This window comes from Cetorhinus maximus, chromosome 18 (assembly GCF_964194155.1).
Source record: "Cetorhinus maximus chromosome 18, sCetMax3.hap1.1, whole genome shotgun sequence".
NCBI classification, from domain to species: domain Eukaryota; kingdom Metazoa; phylum Chordata; class Chondrichthyes; order Lamniformes; family Cetorhinidae; genus Cetorhinus; species Cetorhinus maximus.
In genome coordinates, this window is record NC_135896.1 from 77,286,430 (window position 1) to 77,308,948 (window position 22,519).

General features: G+C 44.3%; 1 protein-coding gene across 1 annotated transcript in view; it reads right to left on the reverse strand.

Annotated features, from left to right (window-relative positions):
- LOC144693409 (cytosolic phospholipase A2 zeta-like) overlaps positions 1–22,519 on the reverse strand; it is a 139,331-nt gene that overhangs the window by 39,033 nt on the left and 77,779 nt on the right. Inside the window, exons 7-8 of the mRNA XM_078563289.1 lie at positions 1,090–1,226; positions 57–279 (exon numbers count right to left, since the gene is read on the reverse strand). Of these exons, the coding sequence (XP_078419415.1) occupies positions 57–279; positions 1,090–1,226 (360 nt within the window). The remainder of the gene's footprint in view (positions 1–56; positions 280–1,089; positions 1,227–22,519) is intronic.

A 22,519-nucleotide genomic window follows, 5' to 3' on the forward strand; every position in this document is an offset into this window, starting at 1 on the left:
GGAGGGAGCAATATAGAGAAGGGGGATTATACGGAGAAGCTTATCCATCACCATACCTTTCCAAAGAGAAATGATTCAATGATGAGCCCCCACAGATCTGTAATTGAAACATGGTGCCCTGATCGATTCTTCTCTACCAAAGCATTGATGTAATACCCCAAGCGATCCTTGGACAGGGCACTGGTCTTGCTCTTGGTCACTTGATGTTTGACTTTCTCAATTGGGCCTTTCAAATCACTGTCAGACCAATTGGCATCCTGATACAGCGTAGACATACACCTGGTGAAAAATTATATTTGTTTAAAAATGTTTTCTGACAAAGTGTTGTTTGTGAGGTTAACATATTACGAGGTAAGACATTCACAGTAATTGCTAAAGGGTTATTGTCGGTGACTTACTGTGATACTTACCAAGAAATTATTCAGGTTGATGGTGTATAAACTATCCCCAGCCTTGGGAACATGTTGACATCCAATCTGCTGCTAGTTTCTTTGGTGATTACTGCTCCACGTCAGGGTTTTTATTCATACCTCCCACACCTTCCAGTCAACATTCTCTCCTCCTCCATCCCCATTGGGTAATCTTCCATAGGGGAAGGTGGCTAACACTTCATCTGAAGTGACCGTATATTACATGAGTTTAAAAAACTACAGCTGACCATTCGACCCAGGTCAGGGACTCACCTGGTCCAAAGACTGTCCCACCCAGTCCAGGCACATGATCCCACCTGGTCCAGACACACAGCATCACCTGGTCCAGGCACACAGTCCCTCATGGTCTGGTCAGGCTGTCGGTCTAGCACTCTGGTCAGGTTGTTGGTCTGGCACTCTGTCGGTCTGGTCAGGCTGTTAGGCAGAATACTTCAGCATTTTATTATATGAGGCCCTGCCATGGAGATCGGCAGGGTCTCTGCATCCCTGGCCATACCAAGTTCTTCAGCTAATTATTCCCTGGCTCGCATCCTCCCCATTAATATCAGCTGTACAAACTTCATTTCCTGAACAAATACCCTTCATGTTGATGGGCACAAAGATTATGCAAACTATTTATCAGAAATACATTACCAATTCAACTCAGCCACATACTCACCAGGTTGATCCCGACACTCCGATTATGTAGGTTATGCAGTCCAAGATGTGTAACTGCTGCAGGCCTAGCAGAACACCATAAAGGGATGTCATTGCTCGTATTCCACCCCCTGAGGCAAGGATTGCTACAACAGGCACCTACAAATTACAAATACGATGAATCAGAGTGCCATAAAGGGATGTCATTGTCTCTTTTCTACTTCTGCATCAAGGGTTGATATAATAGAATCATACAATTCATAATAGGAGACTGTTTGGCCCGTTTGGTGTGTGCCGGCTCTTCAGAACAGCTATCTAATTAGTTCCAGTCTTGTACTTGTACAGGTGCCTGTAAATTACTCAACATAATGAATCAGAACACTTTTTATCAACACAGTATATGTAAAATCTAGACATTAAAGAAGAAACTGGGGCAACCATATTTTCCTTATTCTAATGAGGGGAGTTGGGTTAAATGTAAGCATTAGATGGTTCCCATAAAAAGCATAGAATAAATAAGCAAGAAAATGTGGTAAACCTTTATAAATCACTGGTTAGACTGCAACTGGAGTCATGTGTCCATTTCTGGGAACCACACTTTAGAAAGGATGTCAAGGTCTTGAGAGAATGCAGAGAAAATTTATTATAATGGTAATTGGGATGCAGCAATTTGATTATGTGGAGAGACTGGCAAAGCTGAAGTTGTTCTCCTTAGATCAAAGGGGGTTAAGGGCTAATAGAAGTCTTTAAAATTATGAGGGGTTTTGATAGAATATACAGTACAAGGAGAAAAGTTTCCATTGCCAGGAGGGTCAGGAGCCAGAGGACATAGGTTTAAGAGCATTAGCAAAAAATCCAGGTGGGAGATGAAGTTTTGTTTTACTCCATGCATTATTATGATCAGCAATGCAATGACGGAAAAAGCAGTAGAACCTGATTCAAGAGTAACTTTCAAAAAGGAATTAGATATATTTTTAAAAAGGAAAAAATTGCTGAGCTATGGGGAAAGAGTGGGGGAGGTGAATCTAATTGGATAATTCTTTCAGGAAGCCACACTGGCACTATGGGCCAAATAGAATCACAGAGCAGAGAAGGAGGTCATGACTGGCTAAATGCAAATATAATTACTATCCTCAAACAGAGAGTGAGAACTAGCCCAGGGAACCAGTGAGTTTAACATCAGTGATAGGAAAGGTACTAAAGCATAGTTGGCGTGAATTACTAAAATGATGGTCACGCTTAAACAAAGGCCTGCACCTATAAAGCTCCTTTCATGACCACGGGATGCTCCAAACTGCTTTAAAGCCAATTAAGTACTAAAATATAATCACTGTTGTACTATGGGAAACATGCCAGCTAATATGCATACAGCAAGCTCCCACAAACAACAAGGTGATAATACCAACTAATTGGTTTTTGTGATGTCGGGTGAGGGCTAAATATTGCTTAGGCCGCTGGGAATAATTCCCCTGCTCTTCTTCAAAAGAGTGCCATGGGATCTTTTATGTCTACTTGAGAGGGCAGAGAGTTTTAACCTCGGTTTAACATCTCACCAGAAAGACAGCACCTCTGACAGTGCAGCACTCCCTCAGTACGGTATTATGTGCTCAAATCTCGGAGTGGGACTAGGATCCACAACCTTCTGACTCAGAGGCAAGAGTGCTATCAACCTTACAGATGATACCAAATTGGGAGGGGAGGGGGAGTGGAGGGAATGGGGTGGTTTGTTGTGGCTAGTAAATTGTGGAGTACTACACCAAAATACTGCAATGCATAAACAGGATTGCAGCATGAAGAGATAGATACATGCCAAATGCAAATCAACATAGGAAAATGTGAGATGGTTAATTTTGTGAAGAGGTATAAGTAGGGCACTTATTCCTTAGAAGGTAAGGAATTAAGTGAGGTAGAGGAGCAAAGAGGTCTGGGAATTTGGACATATGTATACATATATATTGCTAAAAGAAACGTGGTTGCTAAAGCCACATACAACGCAAAAAAATATGTTCTAGTTACTTTTTAGAAGAAAAACAGGGGGATAATGCTACTATATGAGCCTTAGTTAGATCACACTTGATTAAAAATTGGACTGTACTTGTTCAGAGAGGGAAGAGGCCTGGGATTGAAAGAAGTCCTTGGGCTGCATCTGAGTAACTGATGCTGGTCACGGAAGAAATCAATTTTGGGCTGCCTGATTTTTTTAATAGCTGCGCTCAGTTAAGTGTCGGGAGGAGGGGTTGGAATCTGCGGGCTGAGGGAGCTATCATGACTGTTGTGACATTTGGGGAGTACTCAGAGTTCTTGGGACTCACTCCACAGTAAGGAATTTTAAAAAAACAAAATTTTAAAAACTTACATTTGGTTGACAAGCTCCCAAACCTGGCAGTGGCACCGATAACTGAGCAGATTAGGCCTCCCAATGCTAAACTGATGTGCTTTGTGTTCATTTTAATGCCTGAAAAATTGATGCAATTTCTACCCTTTAGTATGCTGGGCAGCAGGTCTGCTCTCTGTACTTCAAAGGGGATATTAAAGAACTGTGGAAAATACAAGGATCATTGCAGGGAGGCAATTATCCAGATAGACTGAGCAGGCTCAGACTCTACTCTGTAAAATAGAAGACAAAGATGAGACCTGAAAGCGGTCTTTAAAATTATGAATGGCACTGGGTGATCGGTAACTTTGTACCTATTGTTTAAAAAGGGCAGGATAGTCCAAGCAGGGATGAGTGTGGTCAAAGACAAAAAGGTCTAGAAATCAGTGACTGGAGACGAAAAGATCTGAAAATCTTTTGCAACAGGAATTGTGTAATTATAGCACTTTTAATGATCTCTAGTGAATACAAATACTTCTAGGCCACTTCAAATAGGTGAAATTATTAGACTTCAAATGGGTAGAACAATTAGTTTTCCCTTTGTTTACATTCCATTACTGTCAAGACTGTGGACCAATGCATTTGTATAAAATCATCAAAGGGACCTCAGCATTTCAGCATGTAACACAGTTGAAGTCCATACTAAGAACAGAAAATGATTTTACAGGATTACGTACATGGGAAGCAAAGCTATGGATTACGACTGTGCTTGGTGAACTGTTTTCCAATGTGACCCCATTTTAACTCACTAGCACCTTCTCAAAGGCAATTAGGGATGAGCAACAAGAGCTGGCCTTGCCAGTGATGCCCACATCCCATGAACAAATATTTAAAATTTTGAAAATTAACATGACTCCCAGATGCCGGCAAAAACAAATCAGCAATAAAATAGTAATTAGATTCAGTATATGATTGTTAAATTTTGCATATTATAGATCAACATATAAAGACATGATCTAAATATGAAAATACATGTTTTTAAAGTACTTTATAAACATTTTATTATTTTACATACCCATGTAGGTTTCAGCCACAAGAATAAGAGAAATAGGAGCAGGAGTACTACATGGCCTGTCGAACCAGCTTCACCATTCAATGTCATCATGGCTGATCTTGAGATTCAACTCCACTTTCCTGCTTGCTCATGTCCCTTGATTCCCTGAAAGACCAAAAATCTGTCTATCCCAGCCTTAAATGGATACAACAATGGAGCATCCACAGCCCACTGGGGTAGAGATTCACCACCCTCTGAGTGAAGTAGTTCTTCACCTCAATCCTAAATTATCGGCCCCTTATCCTGAGACTGCGCCTCCATATTTTAGATTCGCTGACCAGCAGAAACAATCTCAAAAACTTGTAGGTTTCAATGAGATCACCTCTCATTCTTCTAAGCTCCAGAGAACATAGGCCCAAGTTACTCAGCCTCTCATCATAGGACAACCTCCTCATCCCAGGGATCAATTCAGAGAACCTTCACTGTACCGCCTCCAATGCAAGTATGTCCTTTCTTCAGTGTGGGAGACTAAAACTGCGCATAGTACTCCAGATGTGGTCTCACCATAACCCTGTACAATTGTAGGGGGACTACTTTATTCCTGTACTCCAATCCCCTTGCAATAAAGGCCAATATGTAATTTGCCTTCCTAATTGCTTGCTGTACTTGCATGCTAACTATCTGTGTTCCTTGTACATGCACACCCAAGTCTCGGAAAAAGATTGCAAGAGGAGCCGGGAGCTGAAAAAGAGCGCGAGAGAAGCCAGGAGTTCAAAAAGAGCGCGAGGGAAGCCAGGAATTCAGAAAGAGTGTGAGAGAAGCCAGGAGTTCAAAAAGAGCGTGAGAAAAGCCGGGAGTTCAAAAAGAGCGTGAGAGCAGCCAGGTGTTCAAAAAGAATCCCTCTCCACCCTCACAGGAAGCACATAGCGCTTCCCGTAGGGTGGCCTGCTGGGCGGGCCTTAATTGGCCCGCCCACTCAAAATGGCGACGGGGCCTGTTTTGGCGGCGGCGATCGGCTGCCCGCCCACCGCCCAGCCGGTGGGGCCCGCCCGCCCATCAAAGACAAAATTCTACCCCAAAAGTTTATCCCGGTCAAAAAGAAGGACTCGATGAGAAGGATGAACCACCTGTGGTTAACAAAGGTTGTTCAAGGAGTGTACCCAATCAAAAACTAATACATACAAAGCAGCAAAAACTACTGGTAGGCCAGAGGATTGGGAAATTTTTAGGAACCAGCAGCAGAAGACTAAAAAGCTAATAAAAAGGGAGAAAATTGATTATGAAAGTAAATTGGCAAGAGATATAAAAACAAACAGCAAGAGCTTCTACGGGTGTATAAAAAGGAAAGTAGCTAAAGTGAGCGTGGGACCCTTGGAGGATGCGACTGGAGAATTGATAATGGGGGACAGGGAAATGGCAGATAATTTAAACCAATATTTTGCATTGCTCTTCATGGTGGAGGACACTATAAACATCCCAAAGATATCAGATAAGCAAGGAGCTAATGGGAGGAAAGATCTTGTAAATCTCTATCACGAAGGACAAAGTATTTCATAAAATAATGGGACTAAGGGTGGACTAGTCACCAGGACCTGATGGCCTGCATCCAAGGGTTTTAAAGGAAGTGGCTGCAAAGATAGTGGAGGCATTGGTCGAAATATTCCAGAACTCACTGGATTCCGGGAGGGTCCCAGCGGATTGGAAAACTGCTAATGTGATGCCCCTGTTCGAGAAGGGAGGGAGACAGAAAGCAGGAAACTATAGGCCAGTCAGCCTAACATCTGTTGTTGGGAAAATGCTAGAGTTTATTATTAAGGAAGAAATAGCAGGACATTTAAAGAAGCTTAACGCAATCAAACAGAGTCAACATGGTTTTGTGAAAGGGAAATCATGTTTGACAAATTTGCTAGAGTTCTTTGAGGATATAACAAGCAAAGTTGATAAAGGTAGATGTAGTGTTCTTTTCAGAGTGCTTACCCTTGTTCTCCCATTATCACATTCTGCTTTCTTACCTTTGCCACTATCAGCACCTTTTTTAGCCCTTACCATTACCATTGACACTCCCTTTGGCCTTCTGTTCATGATATCTTTGTCAATCTCTCCTTTGCCCCCACCTATCGCTGGCCTTCTATCCAACATCACCTGCTCTGTCTCCCTTAAACAGTATCAATTTAATCACATTTCTGCTTCTCTTTAGCTCTGAAGAAGGGTCATATGGATTTGAAATGTCAACTCTGTTTCTCTCTCCAAAGATGCTGTCAGACCTGCTGAGTTTTTCCAGCATTTTCTATTTTTGTTCCAAATTTCTAGCATCCGCAGAATTTTGCTTTTATATTGCGGTAGATGTAATGTATTTTGATTTCCAGAAGGCATTCAATAAGGTGCCACATAAAAGGTTATTGCACAAAATATGAGCTCACGGTATTGGGGGTAATGTATTAGCATGGATTGAGGATTGGTTAACGCACAGCTGACAGAGAGTGAGATTAATGGGTCTTTTTCAGATTGGAAAGACATAACTAGTGGAGTGCCACAAGGATCAGTCCAAGAGCCTCAATTATTCACTATTAATATTAATGACTTGGAGGAGGGGGTAGAATGTAATGTTTCCAAATTTGCTGATGATACAAAAATAGGTGGGAGGGCATGCTGTGATGAGGACATAAGAAATCTACAAGGGGATATTGACAGATTGAGTGAATGGGCAAAGGCTTGGCAGATGGAGTTTAATGTAGCAAAGTGTGAGGTCATGCACTTTGGTAGGAAAAATCAAAAGGCAGACTATTATTTAAATGGAGAGGGACTCCAAAAAAGTGCAGCACACAGACCTGGGTGTTCTTGTGCATGAAACACAAAAAGTTAGCATGCATGTGCAGCAAGTAATTAAGAAGGCAAATGGAATTTTGGCCTGTATTGCTAGGGGGTTGGAATTTAAAAATAGGGAAGTCTTGTTACAACTGTTCAGGGTATTGGTGAGGCTGCATTTGGAGTACTGTGTACAGTTTTGGTCCTGTATTTAAGAAAGGATATACTGGCATTGGAGGCAGTTCAAAAGAGATTCACGGCTGATTCCTGGGATGAAGGGGTTGATTTATCAAGAATGGCTAAAGAGGTTAGGCCTTTATTCATTAGAGTTTAGAAGAATGAGGGGTGATCTTATTGAAACATACAAGATTCTGAGGGGGTATCCCTCTTGTTTCGAACCCACCCAGGATTACAGGTATCTCCGGGACATAAAAAGTTTCTCGGACTGCTGTTCCCGTCGCATTCTGAGATCCACACTCAGTGCCATGCGCCGTCATATGAACACACTCGACCTCTCCCTCCAGCAGCACCGCCACACCCTTTTTCAAAGCTGCGCGTGCCCCCAGTTTCATTTTATTCTTCGTCTCATCCGACGCCTCAACAAGAAACTTTTTCTCTTTCTCTCAAGTGCTAAGGAACGCAAGCTCCAACAACTCATCGACACCAACACCCATCTGGGACCCTCCACCCCTGCTTGTCCTTCCGTCCCCACCCCATCTTCCAATCCCAGCCCCAGCCGCATATTCACTATACCCCCTGACCTTCCCCTCTCCGATGCTGAACGTTCAGTGCTCAGCAAAGGACTTAGTTTCATACCCTTACGCCCTCATCTCAATGAATTTCGGGCTCGGCACGATGCTGAACTCTTCTTCCGCCGTCTTCGTTTCCGTGCTCACTTCTTTGGGCAGGAGTCCTTTCCCCGTTCAACGGATCCTTTTACCCACCTCCAATATTCTCCCTCCACCTGGACCCCTCCCTCTGGATTCTTACCTTCTCTTGATCTTTTCATTGATAACTGTCGGCGTGACATTAGCCGTCTCAATTTCTCTGCTCCTCTCACCCACTCTAACCTGTCTCTCTCTGAACTTACTGCTCTCCGTTCTCTCAGGTCCAACCCCAACATTGTCATCAAACCCGCTGACAAGGGTGGTGCTGTTGTTGGCTGGCGCACTGACCTCTACCTCGCGGAGGCTGAGCGTCAACTCGCAGACACTTCCTCCTACCTCTCCCTGGACCATGACCCCACCACAGAACATCAAGCCATTGTTTCCAGGACTGTCACTGACCTCATCTCCTCTGGAGATCTTCCTCCCACAGCTTCCAACCTGATAGTCGCCCAACCTTGGACGGCCCGCTTCTACCTCCTACCCAAAATCCAAAAACGGAACGGTCCTGGCAGACCGATCGTGTCAGCCTGTTCCTGCCCCATGGAACTCATTTCTCGTTATCTTGACTCCCTTCTCTCTCCCCTTGTCCAGTCCCTTCCCACCTACATCCGTGATTCCTCTGACACCTTACGTCACATCAACAATTTCCAGTTCCCTGGCCCCAACCGCTTCCTCTTCACCATGGATGTCCAATCCCTCTACACCTCCATCCCCCACCAGGATGGTCTGAGGGCCCTTAGCTTCTTCCTTGAACAGAGGCCCCAACAATCCCCATCCACCACTACTCTCCTCTGTCTGGCTGAACTTGTTCTCACACTGAACAATTTCTCCTATAACTCCTCTCACTTCCTCCAAAAAGGTGTGGCTATGGGTACCCGCATGGGCCCCAGCTCTGCCTGTCTCTTTATGGGGTATGTGGAACATTCCTTGTTCCAGTCCTACTCCGGCCCCCTCCCACAACTCTTTCTCCGGTACATCGATGATTACTTCGGTGTTGCTTCATGCTCTTGTCGGGACCTGGAAAAATTTATTAATTTTGCTTCCAATCTCCACCCCTCCATCATTTTCACATGGTCCATCTCTGACACTTCTCTTCCTTTCCTTGACCTCTCTGTCTCAATTTCTGATGATAGACTGTCCACCAATATCCATTACAAGCCTACCGACTCCCACAGCTACCTCGACTACAGCTCCTCACACCCCGCTTCCTGTAAGGACTCCATCCCATTCTCCCAGTTCCTTCGCCTCCGTCGCATCTGTTCTGATGACGCTACCTTCAAAAACAGTTCCTCTGACATGTCCTCCTTCTTCCTTAACCGAGGTTTTCCACCCACGGTCGTTGACAGGGCCCTCAACCGTGTCCGGCCCATCTCCCGCGCATCCACCCTCACGCCTTCTCCTCCCTCCCAGAAACATGATAGGGTCCCACTTGTCCTCACTTATCACCCCACCAGCCTCCGCATTCAAAGGATCATCCTCCGCCATTTCCAGCATGATGCCACCACCAAACACATCTTCCCTTCACCCCCCCGGCGGCATTCCGTAGGGATCGTTCCCTCCGGGACACCCTGGTCCACTCCTCCATCACCCCCTACTCCTCAACCCCCACCTATGGCACCTCCCCATGCAACCGCAGAAGGTGCAACACCTGCCCCTTTACTTCCCCTCTCCTCACCGTCCAAGGGCTCAAACACTCCTTTCAAGTGAAGCAGCATTTCACTTGCACTTCCCTCAATTTAGTCTACTGCATTCGTTGCTCCCAATGCGGTCTCCTCTACATTGGAGAGACCAAACGCAAACTGGGCGACCGCTTTGCAGAACACCTGCGGTCTGTCCGCAAGAAAGACCCAAACCTCCCTGTCGCTTGCCATTTTAACACTCCACCCTGCTCTCTTGCCCACATGTCTGTCCTTGGCTTGCTGCATTGTTCCAGTGAAGCCCAACGCAAACTGGAGGAACAGCACCTCATCTTCCGACTAGGCACTTTATAGCCTTCCGGGCTGAATATTGAATTCAACAACTTTAGATCTTAAACTCCCCCTCCCCCCATCCCCACCCCGTTTCCTCCCCTTCCCTTTTGTTTTTTTTTGTTGTTTTCAATAATTTATATAGATTTTTCTTTTCCCACCTATTTCCATTATTTTTAAATCTACAACTAATACCTTGTCAATCTTTCCACCCTACCCCCACTAGAGCTGTACCTTGAGTGTCTTGCCATCCATTCTTAATTAGCACTTTTCTTAGATAATATCACCACCTTAAACACCTCTTTGATCCTTTTGTCTGTGACATCTTTTGATTATCTGCTCCTTTCACTGCTTGCTTGTCCCTACAACCACCCCACCCTCAACTTCTCTCCCCCCGCCCCCCACCTTAAACCAGCTTATATTTCACCCCTCTCCTAACTATACTTCAGTTCTGTTGAAGGGTCGTATGGACCCGAAACATTGACTCTTTTCTTCTCCACCGATGCTGCCAGACCTGCTGAGTTTTTCCAGGTAATTCTGTTTTTGTTTAAGATTCTGAGGGGGCTTGACAGGGTAAATGTTGAGAAGATGTTTCCACTCGTGGGGGAATCTCAAACTAGGGGACACAGTTACAGAATAAGTGGGCACTCATTTAAAACTGAGATGCGAAGGAATTTCTTCTCTCAGAAGGTAATGAATGTCTGGAATTCCCTATTCCAGAGAGTTGTGGAGGATAGATCACTGAAACTGTTTAAAGAGGAGGTAGATAGACTTTTGAAATAATGAGGAGTTGAGGGTTCTGAGGAGCTGGCACGAAAGTGGAGCTGAGGCCAGGGGCAGGTCAACCATAAAGTTATTGAATGGCTGGGCAGGCTTGAGGGGCTAAATGGCTTACTCCTGCTCCTATTTCTTATGTTCTTTCAACACATACAGGTTTCTCACCTTTTAAAAAATATTCTGCTTTTCCATCCTTATGACCAAAGTGAGTAACTTCACACTTCCCTACATTATACTTCATCTGCTATCTTGTTGTCCACTTATTTAAACTGTCCATATCTCTTTGCAGCCTCTCTATGTCCTCCCCACAGCTTACCTTTCCACCTAACTCTGTATCATCAGCAAACTTAAGATACATTACTCTCTGTCTCTTCATCTAAGTCATTAATATGGATTTTAAATAGCTGAGGCCCCAGTACTGATCTTTGCAGCACTCACTACTCACTGCCTGCCAATTTAAAAATGATCTGTTTATGCCCACTCTATGTTTCCTGTCTATTAACCAATTCTCTATCCATGCTAATCTATTACCCTCATCTCCATTATTTTGCCTATTAAACTTTTGAGTGACACCTTACTGAATGCCTTTTGGAATTTCAGATATACTACATCTACCAGTTCCCCTTTATCTACCCTACCAGTTACATCCTCAAAAAACTCTAATAAATTTGTCAAACAGGATTTCCCTTTAGTAAAACCATGTTGACTTGTTCTAATCGTACTATGCTTTTCTAACTGCATTGTTAAGACTTCCTTATTAATAGATTCCATGATTCTTCCCAAAAACTGTCCTGCAGTTCACTGTTTCTCTCTCCTTCATTTCTTGAAAAGTGATGTAATATTTGCCAACTTCCAATCTGATGAGACAGTTCCCAAATCCAAGGAATTTTGCAAAATCATAGCCTGCGCATCCACTATCTCAGCTATCTCTTTTAGAATCCTAGGGTGTACATCCCGGAGATTTGTTGGATTTTAGTCCCTTAAGTTTCTCCAATACTTTTTCTCTGCTGATAAAAATTTTCTTAATTTCCTCACTCTTTTTAGTTCCCAGGTTCCTGTCAATTTCACACTTGTGTGTTCTATGGTGAAGACAGCCACAAAAGCCAAGGTCTCCATATTTACTAGTGATAGAAGACTCAGTCAAGCCCCTTTTCCCTCCACTCACCCAAACACGTTGCAATCAGAACTTCTCCCCCCACCACACACATGCCCCTCTTCCCATACCACCCTCCCCCCAACTCACTCACTCAGCAGCCTGGCCCTTCCAACAGTCTTTCAGTAACAGCAAGCTGCTCTAGAGCCCCACAAGTCACTTTAAGACCAGGCCACCAGAACTGAAAACTGGCACCGATTCACTATAATCAACTTTTTAAAAATTCATTCCTGGGATGTGGGCATCGCTGGCTAGGCCAGCATATATTGCCCATCCCTAATAGTCCTTCAGAAGGTGGTGGTGAGCTATCTTCTTGAACTGCTGTGGTCCATGTGGTGTAGGTATACCTACAGTGCTGTTTGGGAGGGAATTCCAGGATTCTGACCCAGCAACAGTGAAGGAACAGCAATATATTTCCAAGTCAGGATGGTGAGTGGCTTGGAAGAGAACTTGTAGGTGGTGGTATTCCCATGCGTCTGCTCCCTTTATCCTTCTAGATGGTAGTGGTCGTGGGTTTGGAAGGTGCTGTCTAAAGAGGCTTGGTGAGTTTGTGCAGTGCATCTTGTAGATGGTACACACTGATGCCGATATGCATGGCGGTGGATGGAGTGAATGTTTATGGATGGGGTGCTAATCAAGTGGGCTGCTTTGTCCTGGATGGTGTCAAGCTTCTCGAGTGCTGTTGGAGCTGTACTCATCCAGGCAAGTGGAGAGTATTCCATCACACTCCTGACAGGTCCTTGTAGATGGTGAACAGGCTTTGGAGAGCCAAGAGGTGAGTTACTCGCTACTGGATCCCTCCTGGTTCCCATTGATTCCAGTTTTGCTGGGGCTCATTGATGCCACACTCAGTCAAATGCTGCCTTAGTTTTGAAATCAGTCACTCTCATCTTAACTCTGGAGTTCAGCTCTTTTGTCCATGTTTGAACCAAGGCTATAATGAAGTCAGGAGCTGACTGGCCCTGGCGGAACACAAACTAAGCATTGCTAAGAAAGTGCCGCTTGATAGCATTGTTAAGAAAGTGCCGCTTGATAGCATTGTTGATGACCCCTTCCATTACTTTACTGATGATTAAGAGTAGTCAGATGGGGCAGTATTTGGCCAGGCTGGATTTGTCCTGCTTTTTGTTTACAGGGCATGCCTGGGCAATTTTCCACATTGCCAGGTAGATGCCAGTGTTGTAGCTGTACTGGAACAGCTTGGCTAGGGGTGCAGCCAGATATGAAGCACAAGTTTTCAGCCAGAATATTGTCAGGGTCCATAGCCGTTGAACTATCCTGTGCCTTTAGCCGTTTCTTGATATCACGTGGAGTGAATCAAATTGGCTGAAGACTGGCATCTGTGATGCCGAGGACCTCTGGAGGAGGCTCAGATGGATCATCCATCCGGCACTTCTGGCTGAAGATTCTTGTAAATGCTTCACACTTATGTTTTTCACTGATGTGCTGGGCTCCCCCATCATCGAGGATGGGGATATTTGTGGAGCCTCTCCTCCAGTGAGTTATTTAATTGTCCACCACCATTCATGGCTGGATGTGACAGGACTGCACAACTTAGATCTGATCCGTTGGCTGTGAAATTGCTTAGCTCTGTCTATCACTTAAATGCTTATGCTCTTTGGCAGGCAAACAGTCCTGTGTTGCAGCTTCACCAGGTTGACACCTCAGTTTTAGGTAAGACTGTTGCTGCTCTTGGCATGCCCTCCTGCACTCTTCATTGAGCCAGGGTTGATCACCTGGCTTGGTGGTAATGGTAGAGGGGGTGATATACAGATTGTGGTTGAGTACAATTCTGCTGCTGCTGATGGCCCACAGCACCTCATGGTTGCCCAGACTTGAGCTGCTAGATCTGTTTGAAATTTATCCCATTTAACATGATGGAGAGTATCCTCAGCTGAAGATGGGACAGATGCATCTACAGCAGGCTGGCTGGTGAGGATGAGGTCAAGTATGTTTTTCTCTCTTGTTGGTTCCCTCACCACCTGCTGCAGACCCAGTCTAGCAGCTATGTCCTTCAGGACTCAGCTAGCTTGGTCTGTAGTGCTATTGAGTCACTCTTGGGATATTGAAGTCCCCCCACTCAGAGTACATTTTGTGTCCTGATCACCTTCAGTGTTCCCTCCAAGAGATGTTCAACATGGAGGGAACACTGATACATCAGCTGAGGGGGGTACATGGTAATCAGGAGAAGGTTTCCTTACCCAGGTTTCACCTGATGGCATGAGACTTCAGGGGGTCCAAGTTGAGGACTTTCAGGGCAACTCCCTCATACCACTGTGCAGGTGGGACAGGACATACCCAAGGATAGTGAGATTGGTGTCTGGGACAATATCTGAAAAGTATGACTATGTCAGGCTGTTGCTTGACTAGCCTGTGAGACAACTCCCTCAGCAACCTCCTTAGTAAGGAGGACTTTGCAGGGTCAACAGGGCTGAGTTTGCTGTTGTCGTTTCCAGTGCCTAGGTCAATGCTTTGAGGCTTGCGAGGGAATTTGAGAGTCAATATTGGTTGACCAATGGAGCCACATCTGGTTAGGACGGCAGATTTCTTTCCCTAAAAGGGCATTAGTAACAATGGCTTCATGGTCATCATCAGACTTATAATTCTAGATTTTCATTAATTTCAAATTTCACCATCTGCCGTGGTCGGATTTGAACCTGGGTCCCCTGGTCTCTGGATTACTTATCTAGCAACAATACCACTATGTCACCGCCTCTGAGGCTCGGGCGTCACTGCATCCTCCTGGGTACCTAGTTGTACTGTGTCAAAGCAGGTCAATTAATATGTCCGTTTTATCCCATTTTGCGAGAACTCTCATTCATTGATTTGATTCAATGAAGAACTCATATTAGAAACAAAAAACATACCAGTCTGAACCAGCAGCAGTGGCAAGTTATCAAATTAATTTTAGAATACTAATTAATCTAAACAAGGTTATTCTGAGTCTATTTCCTAAAAGTACTTTGGTTAATAAGTAACACTTTTTACAATAACTACACGTTTAATTCTCAATATGTTGCCATTGCATTGGTTAAGGAAGATATTACACCTTGAGTGTTTTCTTTTTTTTGCAATGGACAAGTATTGCAACATCTTGCATTTTAAAGCTAATTTCAGTATAACATCTCACTGAATAAAGAAAAAATGATTATGGGCTGAATTTTGCCGTCGGTGAGCAGGGGGCGGGGCCCGCTCGCCGACACGCAAAATGACGCGGGATGATGTCGGGGGAACCCCCAACGTCATCGCACCCCATCTAAATCTTCAGGAAGGCGGGGGCACAGCAAAATCAGCTGTCCGCCCGCCAACCTGCCAATGGCCAATTGAGGCCATTGACAGGATAATTAAAACAATTAAAGGACCTGCCCGTCCAACCTTAAGGCTGGCGGGTAGGCCAGAAGCCCCGGAGGGGAATAGAAAAAACATGAAACCTCCATCCACCGGCGGGATGAGGTTTCATGGAGGGTTTAAAAAACTTTTAGTGAAATTTATTAACATGTCCTATCTCGTGTGACATTGTCACATGAGGGGGACATGTTAAGGATTTTTAAATTTTTCTATTTTTAATGTTTGAACACTGTCAGCGATCTCCCTGAGGCAGCACTTAGCCTCAGGGAGATGTGCGCTCTTTTGTGTGCATGAGCGAAAGAGCGCACTCTGGCAGTTGGGGAATCCCCCTCCGCCTGCACAGGAAGCACAGAGCGCTTCCCGCCGGGCGTCATGCTGGGTGGGCCTTAATTGGCCCGCCCACTTAAAATGGCGGCAGGGCCCACTTCTCTGGCGGGGATCGGCTCCCCGCCTGGTGGACAGAAAATTCTGCCCTATGTCTTGTGAGCTTTTTTAATGCAGACAGCAATTCTGTAATGTCTTTTTTTTGCTGCAGATCAGAGGTTATCAACCTTTACACTCTCCCTTTCAGAACACAAGTTGAAACCTCTCACTTTCTTCTGACCTGACAAATCAATAAATAACGCACAATGCAGAATCTATCTCACTAACTTTGGGAATTTCCAGTTTTGAAACATCTTCATTTACATCCACTGCAGCCAGTTTCCATGTCTTCCAGAGAAATAAAAACTCCTGCATCAGGCTCCGGCTCCATTGCTCCCTCTACCCTCCTGGGCCAATTGAACTCTGTGGAGACTCAGGTCTACTGCTTCTCCCCACACTGGACCTGCCGCACCCAGGCTCCGCTGCTTCCACCCATCCACCATCCCCCAGGCTTGCTGAACCCTGGCTCCGCTGCTCTACACAGGCTCCCTGAGCCTGCCAAATCCGTTGGATACTCAGCTCCGTTGCTTCCTCCCGCCCCCAGGCCTGCTGAATCTTGTGGCTCCTCAAGTGGCTAGCAGCAGAGTGGCGATTCCCCTGAGCCTGCCCAAGATTTTCCAGCCTTTCTGATTGTCTCCTCCTGGCTTTGGAGGAGGACAGAGCAAAAATTTAAAAGATGGAATTCCTTTATTTAAAAGCCAGAATTCCACCAAATGGTGGAAGTTTCTCATCTGAATCCAAGTAATTACAGACGTAACCTTGGTGGTGGGAAAATTATTGGAAAAAAATTAAGGCATGGTATAAATTGTCATTCAGAAGCACAGATTAATCAAGAGCAGTCAGCATGGATTTGTTATTGGAAGGTTGTGTCTAACTTCATTGAATTTCTGGAGGAAGAAACAAGGAGGGTTGATGAGAGTGGTGCGATTGATGAAGTCTATATGGATTTTAGCAAGGCTTTTGGCAAGGTCCCACATGGCAAATTGATCAGTAAATTGAAAGCTCATGGGATCCAGGGGAAAGTGGCAAGTCGGATCCATAATTGGCTCAGTGGCAGGAAGCAAAGGGTATGTGACTGAAAAGCTGTTTCCAGTGGAGTTCCACAGTGCTTAGTGCTGGGTCTCTTGCTTTTAGTGGTATAAATCAATGATTTAGATTAAAATGTAGGGGAGGTGATGAAGAGGTTTGCAGAAGACACAGAAACTGACCGTTGATAGTGAGAATCAGTTCAGGGCAGGAAGATATCAATGGGCTGGACAGATGGGCAGAAAAGTGGCAAACTGAACTCAATCAGAGGTGTCAGGTAATACATTTGGGGAGGACAAACAAGAGAACAAAATAAACAATAAATGGTAGGATTCTGCATAATGTAAAGGAACAGAGGGACTTAGGGAGTGCATGACTACAGATCATTGAAGGTAGCAGGATGGGTGAATAAGGCGGTCATAAAGGCATACAGAATAATTTCCTTTACTGGCTGAGCCCTAGAGTATAAGGGCAGGGAGGTTATGCCAAAATTGTATTAAACATTAGTTAGATTGTAGCTAGAGTACTGCATACAATTCTGATCACTACATTACAGTGAGAACGTGATCAGACTAGAGACAGTACAGAGGAGATTTTATGAGGTTGTTGGCAGGAATGGGCAAATTGAGGAATTGAGGAAACATGCACTTGATTTGCTCTCTTTGGAACAGAGGAAGCTAAGGGGAGATTTAATTGAAGTGTATTAAAATATGAGGAGCCCAGACAGAGTGGACAGGAAGGACCTATTTTCCTGAGCAGAGAAGTCAATAACCAGGGAGCATAGATTTAAAGTAACACATGGAAGGATCAGAGCAAAGTTGAGGGGGAGGTTTTTCACCCAGAGGATGGGGTCTGGAACTCTCAGCCTGAAAGGGTGGTAGAGGCAGGATCCATCAACATAATTAAAAAACACTTGAGGTGCCTTAACCTTCAGGGCTATGGACCAATAGCTGGAAGGTGGGATTAGACTAGATAGCTCTTTACAGCCAGCATGGAAATAAGGTGCCGAATGGCCTCCTGTGTCATAAATCTTTCTATGTTTACATGGAAAGCAGTCTAAAAATGTTTTTTGATCATTATGAGTTCTTTACTACTTTGGATAGTGAATGATGGTGGATTTTGGATATGTAAGCATACACATGCTTTATTTAGCCGCATTCTGTCAGTGTCCGTGAGGTGTTTTCTACTAAAATTTAGTGCATGTGGCTAAACCAGAGTCACCATAGCTACCTAAGGCAGCTAGTAAGGAATTTCGAATGGGCAACACTGATCTCAGCTCTTCAATAAATAAAAAGCATTTTTTTTCTACTGGCAGGAGCAGGAAACTTTTTCCACCTGCCAGGGATCACTGTAGAGCAGGTCAGGATCACTATGAAACAAGTCTGGATCAATTAAGTGAGGGAAAAAAATAATCCAACTGTGAAAGCAGTAGGTTGATTAGCTGGTGAGCATTGTACCTTTGTGTATTGTAGCTTTGTTTCCCTTTCTCCAAAGTTATGGAGTTAGTCTAAGCAGCTGGGAAATTAAAAAAAAGTTTTTTGTATAATAAGGCATATGTAAAACATTTCAGTTAACCTCCCTATATTTAAGTGACATCAGCATAACAGAAGTGACTAGCTGGTGAGCCTTTTCTTTTAAACAGCAAGTCTTATTATCAAATAGAAGGAGTGTGGGAGCTCCAGGACATTTCCTGTGTCCTGGATAAACATATGTGCAGGAAGTGTCGTCAACTACAGCAGCTCGAGGTCCATGGGCAGAATTTTACCCTTGTTAGGCCGGCCGCAATTGAGGCCAGAATGCGGGCCAATTCCTAAGAAGTGCAAAGGCCGCTTGGCCTTTTCGCCTCCCCGCCAACCATAAGGTTGAACGGGCAGCGAAAAATTCTATTTAATTGATCCTTTAATGACTTTAACAGGCCTTTTAATTGTCGATGGGCGCGCTGCTGATTCCAGCTCGCGTCCGCCGAACGAAATATTGCCCGACTGCACGTTGACGTCAGGACGCTCACCCGACATTAACACGCGTCATTTTAAGCTCAAGTGGGTTGGGCGCCCGCCCATCAAGCTAAAAATTTTTCCCCATGTTTCGGAGATTGAGTAGGAGCTGGCGTCATTTGCAGGGTTGAAAGTTTCATGGATAGAATGTTTATAGGTGTGGTCATTCTGCAACTTAAGAGCATGCAGGGATAGAGGGTGTGGGTGATCACCAGGCAGTCAAGAAGGCAGGTAGTACAAGTCCCCTAAGTGCATCTCATTCTCCAACCAGTATCAGTTCTGAATACTGGTGAAAGTGATAGTTCAAAGGGGGAGTGCAGTCACGGCCAATTTCATGGTACCAGGCTGGCCCTGTTGTACAGGATGGTACGAAGAAGACTGGAAGAGCAGTAGTGATAGCTGATTTGGTAGTTAGAGGAACAGACAGGCATTTCTGCGGCAGCAGACGTGAATCCAGAATGGTATGTTGCCTTCCTGGTGGCGGGGTCAAGGATGTCAGAGTGGCTACAGAGCACTCTGAGGAGGTAGGGTGAAAAACCTACTTTTTTGTCGTCCACATCAGTACCAACGACACAGGCAGAAAAAGGGATATGGTTTTGCAGTCAGAATTTAAGGAGCTAGGTAAGAAATTAGCAAGCAGGATCTCAAAAGTAGTATTTCTCCGGATTTCTCCAGGTGCCACATACAAAAAATAGGAGGATAAAGCAGATGAACACGTGGCTAGATCGATGGTACAGAGGGAGAGCTTTAGATTCCTGGAGCATTGAGATCAGTTCTGGGGGAGGTGGGACCCCTCCAGGCCAGAGCCAGATGGATTGGTCCTATAGAGCCATGACCAATTTCCTTGCAGAGCAGTTTAGTAGTGTTAAGGGGAGAGTTTAAACGGAGGTGTGGGAACCAGGAGGTAATACCAGAGAGGAATACCAAGGTGTGCAGAATATTGGAAGAGGCAGATTGCACTAAAGTAAGAAATTGTAAGGTATTAGATAGGTTCAGCGTAAGGGGGAAAGTAATAAAGTCTAAATTAGAATTACTTTGCACGTGTGTGAATATATGCAATGTGGTAAATCAGATTGGTGAGCTGCGGGCGCAGATAGTCACATGGAAATATGATGCTGTGCCAATAACAGAAATTGGCTCAAATAAGGGCAGGGCTAGGTATTACATATTCCTGGATACAAGGTGTTCAGGGAAGGAAGGAAAGGAGGAGGGGTGGAAGTATTGAATAGGGAGAACATTGCAGTGCTGGTGAGAGAGAGGATGTACCAGAGGGGTCAAGGATGGAATCTATTTGGCTAGGGCTAAGGAACAAAAAAGGTGCAATTAATTAAATTCCTCAGTGCAGTCTATAGGCCACTAACTAGTGGGAAACATTTAGTGGAACAAATTTGCAAGGAAATTACAGAGAAGTGCAAGAATTATGCAGTAGTTACAATGGGGGACATTAATTATCCGAATATAGACTGGGATAGTAGTGTAAGAGTCAAAGAGGAACAAGAGTTCCTAGAGTGTGTTCAGGAAATTTTTCTACAGCAGTATGTTTCCAGTGCAGAGAAAGGAAGCATTGCTGGACCCGGTTCTTGGGAATGAGGTGGACCAAGAGTCAGTAGAGGAACATTTGGGGGACAGTGATCATTGTATCATAAGGTTTGGGTTAGCTATGGAAAAGGACAATGAACAATCCAGAGTAGAAAACCAGCTTCAATGGGGTAAGAATGGTTCTGGCTCAGATAAACTGGAATCAAAGACTGGTAGTCAAAACTGTAACTGAACAATGGACTGCCTTTAAAGAAGGAATAGTTTGGGTACAGTAAAGGTATATTCCCATGAAGGGGAAAGGTAGGGCAAATAAATCCAGAAATCCCTGGATGACAAAAGAGCTAAAGGTTAAGATAAAGTGGAAAAAGTATACTTATGACAGATGTCAGGTGGATAATGCAATTGAGAACCAGACTGAATATACAAGGTTCAGAGGGGAACTGAAAAAAGCAAATAACAGAAGCAAAGAGAGAGTATAAGAAAAGATCAGCAGCTAACATAAAAAGGAATCAAAAAGTCTTCTATAGGCATATAAATAGAAAAAGGTTGATAAAGGAGGAGTGGGGTTGATTAGGGACCAAAAAGGGGATTTATGCATAGATGCACTAGGCATGGCTGAGGTACTAAATGAATATTTTGCATCCATCTTTATGAAGAAAGATGATGCTGTGTGGGTTACGGTGATAGAGGAGGTAGTTCAGACACTTGAAAGGTTTAAAATTGATAAGGATTATTGGATAAGCTGTCTGTACTTAAAAGTTGATAAGGCTCCTGGTCCGAATGAGCTACATTCAAGGATACTGAGAGAAATGAAAGTGGAAATTGCGGATGCACTGGCCATAATTTTTCAGTCTTCCTTAGACTCAGGGTGACTGGAGAATTGTAAATGTTACACCCTTCTGCAAAAAAGGTATAAAGATAAGCAACCACAGGCCAGTAAGTTAAACCTCGGTGGTGGGGGAAGTTTTAGAAAAGATGATTCACAACAAAATTAACATTCACTTGGGAAAATGCAGGTTAATTAAGGCAAGCCAGCAGGGATTTGTTAAGGGTAAATCATTTTTAACTAACTTGCTTGGGATTTTTTGATGAGGTAAAAGAGAGAGTTGAGGGTAATGCTATCGATGTGATGTACGTGGACTCCCAAAAGGCATTTGATAAATGCAACAGATGTGTGAGCAATGTGTCAGGAAATAGAGATAGTTTAAGTAAGTCATATTCGTATTTGTGAGTGTTAGGAATGAGTTTTAGCTTTAATGTTTAAGTTTGATTTGTATTTCTGTATCTGTGTGTTAAGAAAAGGTCAAATTGAGTTTTAGTTTCACTTTAAAAGTTGCCTGCATTTCTAATGAGAGTTTTACGACTGTTACAGCTAAGTTAAACAAACAAGAGTAGAGAAACTGGGCTGTCGACTAGCAACTGAGGTCTAGAGAGGCAGGTCCTTCCCCAGACACAAACAGAAAAACTAAAAGAAACAGCAGTTTTGAGTTCAGTTTGAAGACAGCTGCCAAACAGAAGCCACCTAGAAGGTACAGATAGCCAGTCCTAAGCTAAAACTGGTTGAAAGTAGCTGCCAGGGAGAGACTGGAGCAAAAGGGACAGATAGCAAGTCCCAAGCTAAAGAAAATACCCCAAAATCCAGGGGAGTGGAACAGAAGAAAGTCCCAAGCAGACCTTCTATTCAAAGGGAAGGATAGAAACCTGGAAAAGGTCCTGTTAAGTGAAGTTAAGAGCGAGGGGGCAGAGAGAAAGGCTCCACGCTTCAGATTTTAAGAGACAAAAGCTGCAGTAAGCAGATTTAAAGTGAGAACAGCTTGTAAGAGGCAAAAAGGTCCAAAGAGACAGCTGAAGGTTTGTAACTCTTTGCTATGGGCATGTGAAGCAGTGGTGTACTGTTGATGGCTGAGAGAGAGTGCAGGAAAGACAACTTGAGAGCATGTGGTGACCCAGGGAAGAGGAGCATCAGAAGCTGAGTTCAAAACCCTGGAGGTGAACCCTTGTGGAAGGCGTCTGAGAGAAAGCGTGAGTCTGGGAGAAAATTCCAAGGCGAGGTCTTGGAGAGTGGAGACTGGAAACCCCGTGTGAAAGACGGAGTGCAGTGAGACCAGTTGACTCATGGTGTGACAAGCCTCTGGGGGGAGTTGAGGAGAAGTCCATAGCATCTG